The sequence below is a fragment of the Babylonia areolata genome, chromosome 13 (genome assembly GCF_041734735.1).
Source record: "Babylonia areolata isolate BAREFJ2019XMU chromosome 13, ASM4173473v1, whole genome shotgun sequence".
Classification (NCBI taxonomy): Eukaryota; Metazoa; Mollusca; class Gastropoda; order Neogastropoda; family Buccinidae; genus Babylonia; species Babylonia areolata.
Window position 1 is genome coordinate 28,890,976 of NC_134888.1, and position 14,855 is coordinate 28,905,830.

The window sequence follows — 14,855 nt, forward strand, 5'->3', positions numbered from 1 at the left end:
CAACCCCCACTAGCCTAACCCCTCCAACGTCCCTGCTGAAAACACAAGACGACCTCAGCGATACCGTGGCTGATCCGTAGCTTTCGTTTCACTCTCAGTTTCGACCTGTAGCTTCACTTTCACTTTCAATTTCTCTTACTAGCTCCAGTTTCAGTTTCAAGGAAGTGTCAAAGCGTGGGGGCGGGTTTGTACACGTTCCATCACATCTGCTTAATTAAAAAAAAAAAAAAATCCAAAAGAAGAAGAAGATGAAAAATTGCTGATTTACGCATAAACCCGATGTTATAGGCTTGGCCTAGAATACCCCCCCCCCCCCCCTGTTAGTTTGGCCTAGCCCAGTTTATATCCTCTGGGCCATTTATAGCCCCCCCCCCCCCCCCCCTCTGATTTTCTGCCTCAAGTCCCAAAAGTCCCCACGGGCAAAATGGTCATGCAGAAAATGTCACGAGCAACCACGCACACTACACGAGAAATTTGGGTCAGATCTGTTTCTTTTACTGATGAACGTGCAGCCCAATAATATGGCAGGTAAGTTGAAGCGGCGAAGAACTGAAAAACAAACAAAAAAGGGATATTTAGTTTCATAAACAAAATATGAAATCCAACTTCCGAAAACAGCGAAAGCCTGATCTTGCACCACCGCGCACCAAAACACTGACAAAACACTTTGCATAGCAAAAGTGGCGTACATCGAAATTACAACATCCAGTGGCGTACTGTGGCTGGTCGTAGTGTGAGGTGATGGCGCTGCCTGCTGAATGCATCTCTGCAGCCGGAGCTCTGTCCCTGGGCGGAAGCCGGGGGGGCAGGTCGGGTCTAACCAGCTGCTGCTGCCACGCAGATTCTGAACAGAATACTTCTACCTGTACCTAATCAGTTTGCATGGGTCGGGAATAGATCCAAAAACATGATCGACTGGATGCAGTAGAAAATAACTATGTCAAAAATATAAATAATCTGCACTTGACATCAATGCAACAACAAAAATTGAATATCTACTTTATGATGCAAACAAAGAGGAAAGGCTTACTTTCTGTGAACTGAGAGGATCTGAAGAAGGAATGCTGAATTGCATGAGCTGACGACGCTCTTCAGAATGACGTCTAAAAAGACAAACCGGAGCTAAAATGACAAATTAATAAAAATTTCTGGAGACAACATTTGAAATACACTGATATTTGAAGGGTGTGATATTTCCAAGATGTACAACCTTAGAATGAAGGTTCAGTGAACTGCGATGAATTTTTTTCTTTTAAAAATTCTTCTTCTTCTTCTTATCATTATTATTTTATTTTATGTTGTTGTTTTTTTAACCAGCATTAACCCTACTATGGGCTCCTATTCAAAATGGGGGAAAATGGGAAAACAAGAATGTTCCTAGAAATGTGTGTGTGTGTGTGTGAGTGTGTGTGTGTGTGTGTGTGTGTGTGTGTGTGTGTGTGTGTGTGTGTGTGTGTGTGTGTACTCCACCTGTCCTCTCTCTCTCCGTTCATACAACCTTTCTATCCGTCCACCCTACCCCACCTCCGACCCCCACTCTCTCTGTGTCTGTCTCCATCTCTCTCTCTCTCCCTCTGTCTGTCTGTGTCACCGTCTCTCTCTCCGTCTCGATCTCCCCCTCTTTAATAACAATGCACAAGATTATGGCAGGAAAAGCACCACCAACACTAATAAACAAATTTTCTGTAAATTCATCAAGGAATCTCTCCCCCCCCCCCCCCCCCCCCCCCCCAAAGTCCATCTCCAATCCCAAGAACTGATTTGTTCAAATCCAGTATGGTTTATTCGACAGGCGCCACTCTATGAAACTCCCCCCCCCCTCCAGAAACACACATATATATATATATATACTTGTGTGTGTGTGTGTGTGTGTGTGTGTGTGTGTGTGTGTGTGTGTTGATTAGCGGATTACAATGCATGTTACTTTGTTTTTCTTACTGACCTCTATCACATGCTCCATTTAATGAGGTTATCTAATCATCAGTTGATGTATTTTTTATTTTCGATCTCTCTCTCTCTCTCTGTGTCTGTGTCTGTCTGTCTAATTGGCTGTCTGTCTGTCTCGTTCACCTGTGACATTTTAGTACTTTCATATGATTTCATATTGTTGAATTACGCTTTCTTTGGCAATGAGCATTCTCTACCCCCCTCCCGCACCCTCCTGTTACTGCTATGTGTATTTATTTTATTTTATTTTTAGAATTACAGTTTCCTATTCACATTAGTATAGTATTTGTTAACATACACAATGTATGCTTATGTGTGTGTGTGAAAGTGTCCGTGTGCGTGAGAGAGAGAGAAAGAGAGAGAGAGAGAGAGAGAGAGAGAGAGAGAGAGAAGAGAGAGAGAGAGAGAGAGAGAGAGAGAGAGAGAGAGAGAGAGAGAGAGAGAGAGAGAGTATGTGTGTGTTCTGTGTGGGTTTTTTTCCCCTTCTGTGTCGTTTATTAATACCGTGCTTGTGCCTGTGTGTGTGTGTGTGTGTGTGTGTGTGTGTGTGTGTGTGTGTGTGTGTGTGTGTGTTGTTATTACCATGTTTATGTCGGAGTTTATGTCAGTAGTATTGTGTTCGGATGCTATGACTTTAAGTAGCATTGTGTAGTGCATGCAATGACACATAGTGTAGTGTAGTATTGTGTAGTGTGGACCATGTTTCAGGGCGGGGACAGGATGAAAAAAAAAGCTCTCCAGTGCTTGTCTATTACCCTCGAAAATATAGAATTTTGTCTTGTCTTGTCATGTCTTTCTGTCTCCGTCTGTCTCTCTCTCTCTCTTTCTGCCTGTCTCCGTCTGTCTCTCCCTCTTTCTGTACCCGTCCCAGCAGTACTCTCTTATCTGGCTGTCAGCCAGGTCATACTGTGTGACTGTAAGTGTAATGTTGATAACACAGGCCTTTTTTTTTTCCATTAATTTTTTTAAATATTATTTATGATCGGGCAACGAAACAAGGGGAATCCCCCTCATGCCAAGTCATACGTCCTTGACTCCTGCAAGCGAAGTTCACGATTTAGTCGTGAGCAATGCAATGTATAAACAGACCAATGGAGGGGGGAACTTGAAAAGGCGGGTGGAGGGATCGAGAATGGCGTGTAGCGCGCGCGCGCGTTTGTGTGTGTGTGTGTGTGCCGGTGTGTGTGTGTGTGTGTGTGTGTGTGTGTGTGTGTGTGTGTCTTTGTGTCAGTGTCTGTGTGTGTGTCTGTGTGTGTGTGTGTGTCTGTGCATGTCTGTGCTTGTGTTTTTGTCTGTGTGTCTGTGCTTGTGTTTGTGTGTGCATGCATTTGTGCATGAGAGACGATAAACCGAGGTCGGTGTGCAGCACGCACTTGGCGCACTGAAAAAACAACAACAAAAATCCCAAAACAAACAAAACAACAACAACAGAACCCTTGCACTCAAGGCCTAACCAAGTGCGGGTAGGGGTGGGGTGGGGTGTGAGGGGTGGGATAGAGTCCGGTTTCCCAAGAAACTGAAAAAAAACCCACCCCAACTCGTGTTGGCTACAGGCACCTGCTCTTTTTAGCATAGTGTCTCGTCACACACAAGCACACACACACACACACACACACACACACACACACCATGTAATATTCGAATGTCAGAATCTAAAATGTTTTTTGCCAGACTTCACCAAAAGTTCTTTTGAATGTGTTATTAACAATTCCAATATGTTATTTGTTATTGCAGAAGGTTTGCTGCATAGTCTTATAGGACATTTGTTATAGATGTTATAGTTGTTTGATGTTGGCGTTTATAACGTTTCCATTTTTCCTAGCGTTGTCTTTCCCTATTCACCCTCCACACATACACACACTTTTACCCCTCCCCCTCTCACAGCCCCTACCCCCACGGCTTTTTTTTTTCCCCCCGTCTAATATCACTTCAAGTGGAAAGACGTTAAACTGAAGACAACAAGAGCAACAACAACAACAACAACAACAACAACAACAACAACAACACACACACACACACACACACACACACACACACACACACACTTGCATATACACACCTACATAAGAAAGAAAGAAAGAAAGAAAGAGAAAAAGAAAGAAAAAAAAATAAAAGAAAGAAAGAAAAAAAAGGGGGAGGAGAATAACTTTTGCACCGAAACAGGAATCCCCGAAATATCACTGACATCGTTCAGAAAATATCAGTCACCCGTGCTGTTCTTAGTGACAGACATTGTTGACGGACATGTGGTAAGAACAGACCTTTTTTTTTTCAGAATCAGATGCCATCACCACAATACACTTGTGGAAGAAATAACTTCCAGGCTATTCTGTCATTATTTGTCAGCGATGTTTTTACCGCTGAATGGTGATGTCCTTGTAGTAGACTTTATTAACTCACTCAGTACGGCCAAATGACCCAACCTTTAGCTTCCGTCGTCAGAATTGTGGTATTCTTTGTCAACATTCACCTCTTCAGTATAAGAGCCTTCCGCTTGCAATATTTTGATGATGGTAACTGGGGTGAAACGCTGTTAACGTCGTCTCTTTCGCCGTTCGTATGGGGAGAGTTAACAGAAACATTTTGACAGTCACTTTCACCGGTGATCAGAATAGACAGGCATATGAAAACTTTCACCGGTGATCAGAATAGACAGGCATATGAAAACATGATCTTTATTTACGAAAACTGGTATCCAAAAAACAGGACGAATTCACGAAACGAAGTCTGACAGAGATACAGGGATAAAAGAGAAGAGAGAAACGAATGAAAGAAGGTCGCCCCCCTTCCCGCCAACCCCCCAGCCCACCCCCACCCCCATTTTCTGGATACCAGTTTGTGTGTGTGTGTGTGTGTGTGTGTGTGTGTGTGTGTGTGTGTGTGTGTGTGTTGTTGTTGTTGTTGTTGTTGTTTTGTTTCTTTGTTTGAGGTTTTTTGATTATTCCCAGATAATTATGGAGGGAGAAACAAACAAACAAAACGAACAGCATGCAAAGCTGTGTTATACGCACACACGTGTGTGTGTGTGTGTGTGTGTGTGTGTGTGTGTGTGTGTGTGTGTGTGTGTGTGTGTGTGTGTGTGTGTGTGTGTGTGTGCGTGCTTGCTTGCTTGCGTGTGCATGCATGTGTGTGAGTCTGTGTGTGGTGTGCGCTCGCCCATAATCATGGGATAAAAAAGACAGGAAACAAGACGCCATGCTGTTTGAGTTTTATTGTTACGCGGGATATGATCTTTATTTACAGCACAGTCACAATGGTACGTGTCCGGGTGTGTCTTTGCATCCAGCAAAACCATGGTTATATACAGTTTAACAGTCATTTCAAATACACCATTTAACCTGGCACAGGGAATATTTCAAAGCGATCAATTCGGCCATAGAACACAATAACTGTGCATGTACAGTTCAATATCATGCTAGTCATGCTGCATCTGGTCGCGTTTTAACACTGTATCATCATGTATTGTCGATACCACTGTGTACATCATGAAGGCCCAACACTCAGCTTACATCACAGATTGACATAAGTCGACAGTTGGGCCAACAGCAAAGTGAGAGCTGTATTATCAATGGTTTCTCCACTGTAATGAGAAATCATTTACAGCTTTGTCTTTTGTGAAGAACTATGACTCTCACACTAGGAGGCAAATTTGCGCTGGCTCTTAGTGTTGCAGTCTAGGGGGCTAGTTGGCCTTTGGGAATCACCCCAACGCCGACTGTCCTAAAAACCCCTTGACCGAGAGAGTGGGGATGTAACTGGGGCAAGACACTATCCACTATAATCAAGTTCTAGCACAGATAGTTACCTCCTCTGCTGTTCTGATGGTCATAGTCGAACACGACTGGCTATCACATACATAATGAAACGCAAGAAAAAAAAATGTATTCTATGTACAAGACAGAAAGTGGTCTTCTTTACATGCACTTTGACACAAAGGATCAAGTAAAGTTAATAATTTAGGACCCGATTCAGAAGATACAGTTTATGTAAGAACTGGCATGCAAAAATCATGCTCGTGATCTTATCTTGAAGAGTATTGTTTCGGACAGAATGTGACGTAAAGTGAAAAAAAGGCGCCTTTACGTACAACTGACATGTCATCAAACTTCCCCTCCCTTAGCCCGAAACGAAACATCAACAAAGAGGGGAAAAGTAGAAGAAAGAAAGACCAAGAAAGAAAGAAAGAAAAATAGAAGAGACAAAAAAGTTTGATGTATATATACCATGCACGCTCTTCCATAAAAGAAACGTTTGTTAGTCGTTGTAGTAACAACAACAACAACACAAAACCCACCTACAATATCAGTTAACCCTTTCACCGCCAAGCTCGCATTTATGCACAGGCGTGGCAGAGGACCCATGTCACTGAATGGTGACCATTCATTGGTCTGTTATCCATGAACCTACTGCTCTTAATGTTCGGTGGTAGGATAGGCCATATTTTCTATACATCGCAGTGGGAATCCCCAGCTATTCTTAGCCACTGTCTTTTCTGTGTTTATACCACAAGGGAATTTTGTACTCTAAACTGACTGGCGGTGAAAGGGTTAAGAAACAGTTTTGCACTGTCCTGCCTGCAACCTGTCACTGATGAGGTGTGTGTGTGTGTGTGTGTGTGTGTGTGTGCGTGCGTGCGTGCGTGCGTGTGCATGTGTGTGTGTGTGTGTGTGTGTGTGCGTGCGTGTGCGTGTGTGTGTGTGTGTGTGAGGGGTGAAGGAGTGAGGTCAGTCCGTGACATGACCAGCTGTGCTTTGAGTAAAGCAACACCCCCTCAGTGACCCGCACCAAGCAACACTACAAACACGCACACTGTCTATCTATCTAGTTGCTACAAACACGCACACTGTCTATCTATCTAGTTGCTACAAACACGCACACTGTCTATCTATCTAGTTGCTACAAACACGCACACTGTCTATCTATCTAGTTGCTACAAACACGCACACTGTCTATCTATCTAGTTGCTACAAACACGCACACTGTCTATCTATCTATCTATCTATCGTTATACAGCTCTGGGTACTCTTGGTTAGAATACCAACATCTATCTATCTATATAATCCATTTAGCATCGTTATACAGCTCTGTGGGTAGTCTTGGTCAGAATACCAACCTACAAAACAACACAAAGGGAGAAAGAGAGGGCGACGAAGGAAAGGGAAAGAGAGAGATGGATGGAGTGAGAAACTAGAGAGAGAGAGGAGGTGACAGAGGGAGAGCGAGAGAGAGAGGGAAAGAGAGAGAGAGAGAGAAGGGGAGGGGTTAGAGAGAATGGGGGCGACGAATGAAAAAGAGAGTTTGTGGGAGACTGGGAAGAGAGAGAAAGGGAGGGAGAGAGAGATGGGGGGTAGAGTAAGATGGAGAGAGAGGGAAGAGACAGATACATAGAGAGCGAAACAGAGAGAGAGAGAGAGAGAGAGAGTGTGTGTGTGAGAGAGAAAGAGAGACAGACAGAGGGGGTTATGGGGAGTGTTTGTGAGGGGGCTGGGGGGTCGGGGGGTCGGGGGGTGGGGGGCGATGACGAAAAAACCCAAACCGAAACCAACAAACCAGGCTTTCTTGATATTCCGACGTGTTAAAAATAATAAGTGTTGGCTAAAGCCCAGTAAATCACTTGTGTATCGCTGCTTTCCATTCTTCCGATGAATGTCATGGTACTACTTTCCTTTTCGTTTAAACTGTTGTTGCTGTTATTGTTATTGTTGTTGTTGTTTTCCAATGGGAATTCTAAAAAGACTGGTATTCAGAGGACTGTCCTTCATAAATGGGGGGTAGTATACATCAAATTTGCAACACAGTCATGGTTGCCTTATAAATCATTCGTCTTGGGCGATCTGTTATCATCAAATCCGAATCATTCCGAAAATAGAGGAGAGTGAATAAGAGGGAGAGAGAAAGACAGAGAGAGAAAGAGAGAGAGAGAGAGGTGGGGGTGGAGGGAGGGAGGGAGAGAGAGGAGGAGCACAGCGAGAGAGAAGGAAACGAAATAGAGAAGAGAGAGACAGACAGAGAGAGAGAGAGAGAGAGAGAGAAACAGAGACACACAGAAAGAGGGATAGAGAGGGAGAAAAAAAAAAGGGGGGGGGGGGACAGATTTAAAGAAAGACACAAATACAGGAAAGGGAGAGGACAGAATGAGAGGTGATGGGAGGTGGGGGGAGGAGGTTTAGGAATGAAGGAAGGAGTGAGAGAAGGAGGAGCAAATGTCCTTCACCTTCACACGTCTTGCCAACACACACACACACACACACACACACACGTGCACACAGCCACACACACACACACACATACACACACACACACTAACACACATTACTGTGATGTGGGTGCCAGATTATCATGTGATGACATCATAAGCCACGCACACATTTTTCTTCTTTTCTAGGAATAACAGCTTTCGATTCTTTAAACAGCATTTCCCGTTAACGTTTGTTTCGTGTTGGGGGTGGGAGGAGTACGGTGGGGGGAAGGGGAGGAAGGCGGGGTGGGGGGATGGGCGGGGAAGGGGTGAGGTGACGGGGGGGGGTGGGGCATTGTGACAGATTGATTCATTGATTTTCCACGCCGACGTCAACTGACAAAGGTCACGGCACACCAAGGCTGAAAGTAGACAAAAAGTATGAGCGTGACTGTGTGGTAAAAAAACAAAACAAACAAACAAACAAAACACACACACACAGAGGGGAGAATCCATGTTTCTCTCTTTCAGCGTTTTCTCTCACACTGTTTGGAGCAAATCTCTCTCTCTCTCTCTCTCCCCCTCCATCCCACCATCTCTCTCTCTAAAATGTGGAGCAAATCTCTCTCTCTCTCTCTCCCCTCCATCCCACCATCTCTCTCTCTAAAATGTGGAGCAAATCTCTCTCTCTCTCTCCCCCTCCATCCCACCATCTCTCTCTCTAAAATGTGGAGCAAATCTCTCTCTCTCTCTCTCCCCCTCCATCCCACCATCTCTCTCTCTAAAATGTGGAGCAAATCTCTCTCTTTCTCTCCCCCTCCATCCCACCATCTCTCTCTCTAAAATGTGGAGCAAATCTCTCTCTCTCTCTCCCCTCCATCCCACCATCTCTCTCTCTAAAATGTGGAGCAAATCTCTCTCTCTCTCTCCCCCTCCATCCCACCATCTCTCTCTCTAAAATGTGGAGCAAATCTCTCTCTCTCTCTCTCCCCCTCCATCCCACCATCTCTCTCTCCCCCTCCATCCCACCATCTCTCTCTCTAAAATGTGGAGCAAATCTCTCTCTCTCTCTCTCTCGTATTTGGAGCAAATGACTGACTCTCACTCTCACTCAGCCTTCTCTCCCACACTGTGTAGTATTTGTCAAAAAACAACAACAAAAAACGACAGTAACAAAACCTTTATTATGGAGTGTAATATATAAGCAAGTAACATGCTTTTTGTGTGTGTACATCCAGCCCTGGCCCTGAAGGCGTGGGTGACGGGGACTGGAACCTGAACACCGAAGGTGATGCTGGAGATCGGGGGCCTGTCAACAACAGCTGCCATCACTACTCAGCCCCGAAGTTCTATATATCACTGACATAGCAACACCAATAATCACATGCGGTAATCAGAGATAATCAACCTTTGTGAAAAACAAAGTCTACAAACAAACAAAAACAAAAAAACAAAAAAAGAGAGAAAAAAAACCCCCAAAAAACTCACACCCTAAAACAAACAAAGAAAAGCCATACAGGTATAGATACTTACAGGATTAGCTATAATTCAAGCAAAAACAACACGGCCTGTTACCATTGCAAGGTCAATATTACCTTCATCAAAACATGACAAGGTCAGCAGTCTTCACGCCCCTTCCCTGCCTCCCCCTTACACACACACACACACACACACACACACACACTTCCCCAAACAACAATATCCCCCCCGCAGCCCCCCACCACCACCCACAGCCCCCCCCCCAAAAAAAAGAAAAGTAAAAGAGGCCAGTACAGTGACTGCTGATTGTCATTCAAAGTTGTCATGGTGACACAGGACTGGACTGCTGACGTCACTATGTCCCTCTCCTGGCAGTCATTGTAAGGACCACCCACACAGCAACGAAGCGTCTGTACTGTTCCTTCCATCAGCCGTCATTGTGATGACCACCCACACAGCAATGAAGTGTCTGTACTGTTCCTTCCATCAGCCGTCATTGTGAGGACCACCCACACAGCAACAAAGTGTCTGTACTGTTCCTTCCATCAGCCGTCATTGTGAGGACCACCCACACAGAAATGAAGTGTCTGTACTGTTCCTTCCATCAGCCGTCATTGTGAGGACCACCCACACAGCAACGAAGTGTCTGTACTGTTCCTTCCATCAGCCGTCATTGTGAGGACCATCCACACAGCAACGAAGTGTCTGTACTGTTCCTTCCATCAGCCGTCATTGTGAGGACCACCCACACAGCAATGAAGTGTCTGTACTGTTCCTTCCATCAGCCGTCATTGTGAGGACCACCCACACAGCAATGAAGTGTCTGTACTGTTCCTTCCATCAGCCGTCATTGTGAGGACCACCCACACAGAAATGAAGTGTCTGTACTGTTCCTTCCATCAGCCGTCATTGTGAGGACCACCCACACAGCAATGAAGTGTCTGTACTGTTCCTTCCATCAGCCGTCATTGTGAGGACCACCCACACAGCAATGAAGTGTCTGTACTGTTCCCTCCATCAGCCACCATCGGGGTCTCCAAGGTCTGCTGATAAAAAAAATGAAGAAGGAAAAATAAAGAAGACTTCCTGGCGAATGTTGACATCTTCAGAACGACAGCCGGGCTGCCTTACATGGGCGATCTCAGCCACGACTAGGTTTTGGCGTAAAGTTCTTCCACGTCTACAATTCCATTGACTTCAGGAAAAAAATCTTAACGTTAAGATATGTCACGTTTAAAATAATTCCATTGACTCCAGGAAAAAAATCTAACGAAAAGATATGTCACGTCTACAATAATTCCATTGACTTCAGGAAAAAATCTGAACGTTAAGATATGTCACGTGTACAATAATTTCATTGACTTCAGGAAAAAAAAAAATCTGAACGTTAAGATGTCACGTCTACACTGACTTCGGAGAAAAAAAATCTGAACGCAGTGCAAACTCAGCACTCCAAAATCCCAGGAAGGCTTCCCGTGGCCAGCTGCTGAACAGGGTGGTGACGGTGCCCACGTGTGAAGCACAAAGGTCCTGGGGGCCTGGACCAACGAGGCGTCGGTGGTCAGCGCCACTCAGACAGAGGAGCGACCTTCCACAGCAGGTGACTGTCACTGCCAGTCCCGTTCTTACGGAGGTGCTGAGGCCCTGTGGTGACCAGGAAAACCAGTGGACACAAAGTAACTGTCACTGCAATACACAGAAGCTGCCATGGTGAAGAACGAAGTAGTGTACAGCCCATTGCATTGGTTCTCAGCAAACAGTTCTGTTGGGCAAGTATATTGGGGCTTGGGGGTGGGGGTGGGGAGGGGGGGCGGGGGGTGGGGGGGAGGGGGTAACCCATCCAACATGTTTGAACAAACGATGAAAGCAGCGCCCAGAATGTTGGCAGGTCTGAGTTATCAGTGTAGAGATTTACACTCATAGGAAGATGGGGTCAAATCCTCTCCTTCCGCCCCTTGAATTCCCGGAGTAAGCTACCCTTTCCAAAGGACACAACACCATGCCGAAAAATACAGAAGCTCCCCGGGCCTGTCCGAATACCGATCATCTGACACGTGCACATAGCAGCACTGACAGAAGATTGGTAACAAGTATATCGGGGTCTGGCCCGTGAAATGAGTTAGTCAGTCGACCGATACGACGTGTACGGCGGAGTGGAGTGAACGACGTGGAGTCTGACTGGTGTCCTGAAAGGTGGGGTGGGGTGGGGTGGAGGTGTTGGGGGCTGCGGGCGTGACTCCAGCATGGTGGTGAGGGAGGGGGGGAGGGAGGGAGGGGGCGAGTCCTGGGCTGACGTGAGCACAGAGGAGGGTGTGTTTGCTGCTGGCCCCACGGGATCAGATGCTGAAGGCGCTGAGGAAGGTTCCGGTGAGGCTGGAGGTGTCGAGCAGGTGAGAGGGCGGAGCCAGCACGGTCAGCACGTCGAAACGCTTCAGGCGGAAGACTCCCTGCATGTGGGACACGTTTGTGTTGGCCACGGGGCTCTGGGCCACCACCACGGCCTGCCTGCAGGAAGGCTTCCTCACCTGTCTGTCACACACAGCCACACATTGTCTGTCACACACAGCCACACATTGTCTGTCACACACAGCCACACATTGTCCTCACCTGTCTGTCACACACAGCCACACATTGTCTGTCAAACACAGCCACACATTGTCCTCACCTGTCTGTCACACACATTGTCCTCACCTGTCTGTCACACACAGCCACACATTGTCATCACCTGTCTGTCACACAAATTGTCCTCAGCCACACATTGTCCTCACCTGTCTGTCACACACAGCCACACATTGTCCTCACCTGTCTGTCACACACAGCCACACATTGTCATCACTTGTCACACACAGCCACACATTGTCCTCACCTGTCTGTCACACACAGCTACACATTGTCCTCACCTGTCTGTCACACACAGCCACACATTGTCCTCACCTGTCTGTCACACACAGCCACACATTGTCCTCACCTGTCTGTCACACACAGCCACACATTGTCCTCAACTGTCTGTCACACACATTGTCCTCACCTGTCTGTCACACACAGCTACACATTGTCCTCACCTGTCTGTCACACACAGCCACACATTGTCCTCACCTGTCTGTCACACACAGCCACACATTGTCCTCACCTGTCTGTCACACACAGCCACACATTGTCCTCACCTGTCTGTCACACACAGCCACACATTGTCCTCACCTGTCTGTCACACACAGCCACACATTGTCCTCACCTGTCTGTCACACACAGCCACACATTGTCCTCACCTGTCTGTCACACACAGCCACACATTGTCATCACCTGTCTGTCACACACATTGTCCTCACCTGTCTGTCACACACAGCCACACATTGTCATCACCTGTCTGTCACACACATTGTCCTCACCTGTCTGTCACACACAGCCACACATTGTCCTCACCTGTCTGTCACACACATTGTCCTCACCTGTCTGTCACACACAGCCACACATTGTCCTCACCTGTCTGTCACACACATTGTCCTCACCTGTCTGTCACACACAGCCACACATTGTCCTCACCTGTCTGTCACACACATTGTCCTCACCTGTCTGTCACACACAGCCACACATTGTCCTCACCTGTCTGTCACACACAGCCACACATTGTCCTCACCTGTCTGTCACACACAGCCACACATTGTCTGTCACACACAGCCACACATTGTTCTCACCTGTCTATCACACACATTGTCTTCACCTGTCTGTCACACAGTCACACATTGTCCTCACCTGTCTGTCACACACAGCCACACATTGTCTTCACCTGTCTGTCACACACAGCCACACATTGTCTTCACCTGTCTGTCACACACAGCCACACATTCTCTTCACCTGTCTGTCACACACACTCACACATTGTCTTCACCTGTCTGTCACACACACACACACACACACACACACACACACACACACACACACACGCAAACACACAAACGCGCGTGCACGCGCGGGCACCCACCCACACTCACGCACGCAGACTATCGACACCTCTACAAAACCACATCACTGCCAAACAACAGCACGTCTGCGTGAGTGTATGAGTGTGTGTGCGTGACTGAAACCCGACTGAATGTCACAGGAAACGGATGACGAGCGCCCAAAGGCAGCTGTCAGTCGACTATACCAGGTGGGCAACCTGTTGCGAATTTTTTTTTTTTTAAATGACCCCGAGTTTGTAAAGCGCTCAAGAGTTTGGTCTCTTTGACCGAGGCGAGGATAGGCGCTATATCAGTATCGGGTAAAGTCCAAGTTTAGCATCCTTAATTATTGCACCTATTTTACCGGCAATTTCTGTGCATGTATGAAGCGATATTACCATTAGCAGATATTGTAACCCATTCTAGGTGGATTTCAACTCTTATTTTTGTACGTTATTTTACTCAATTTCGATGCGGATTGAGTCACTTATTTCGTGCCACCATCTTGCTTTTCCGTTTTTCGTCCAACAAACCATGGAAATGTAACCAATAGGTGCAGTGATTCAGGATGCTAAAACTGGACATTACTTCAGTACCGATAACATCAGGAACAACAGCAGAAACAACAGCAATGACAACACCTGACAACAGAACGTAATCCGTCATTACCGGAAGTTGATGTAGAGACAGTGCAGGGGTCGACTGCCAGTCCAGTTGAGGGCCTGGTGGGAAGCGGCGAAGGACCGGAAGGTCACCTGACTGGACACGTGGTAGAAGCCCGGATGCAGAACCCGGATGCTGACGATGGCCTCGCCGCTGCTGTCGTTAACGGCGGCCATCTCCCTGAGGCTGGACAGGCCGTTCTGCCACTGCCTCCACAGCAACGGTTCCAGAGTGTCCGCCTGGTCTGTGGGCACATTGTGGGCTGCTCTGTCACCATGCACGTCCACCAGCCAGTCTGTCAGCAAGTCAGCCAGTCAGTCAGTCAGCCAGCCAGCCAGCCAGTCTTACAGTTTGTTCCAAACTTTCTTCTGTTAACACGCAACCAACGTCAGCCTTCCAGAGGTACAGTAATAACATTCCAAAATTTTGATCTCAGTGACGTCTTGTAACTACCACTAATATGCAGATCTTTCTCCTGTTATACTGTTTCGAATTACTGTCTGTCTGGTCCTCACTCATTTCTCTGTGTGGAATCAGTCTTGTTTTCACTGAGGACACAGCGCGATGCCACCTCCCCCCCCTCCGCCCCCCCTCTTTTTCTTCTGTCAGCGTTTTTGATGCCATGTGACAGCGGTTGTTGTTGTTTTTTG

At 46.6% G+C, this 14,855-nt stretch overlaps 1 protein-coding gene across 4 annotated transcripts in view; it reads right to left on the bottom strand.

Moving 5' to 3' along the window:
• Window positions 1-9,866: 9,866 nt before the first annotated feature.
• LOC143288901 (uncharacterized) overlaps window positions 9,867-14,855 on the bottom strand; it is a 31,082-nt gene continuing 26,093 nt past the window's right edge. For 2 of the 4 annotated variants that reach the window (XM_076597568.1, XM_076597565.1), the window contains 2 exons: window positions 14,212-14,500; window positions 9,867-12,133 (listed from right to left, as the gene is read on the bottom strand). In XM_076597568.1, the coding sequence (XP_076453683.1) occupies window positions 11,941-12,133; window positions 14,212-14,500 (482 nt within the window). In that variant the 3' untranslated portion in view covers window positions 9,867-11,940. The remainder of the gene's footprint in view (window positions 12,134-14,211; window positions 14,501-14,855) is intronic. The other 2 variants (XM_076597567.1, XM_076597566.1) reach the window with 1 other exon arrangement.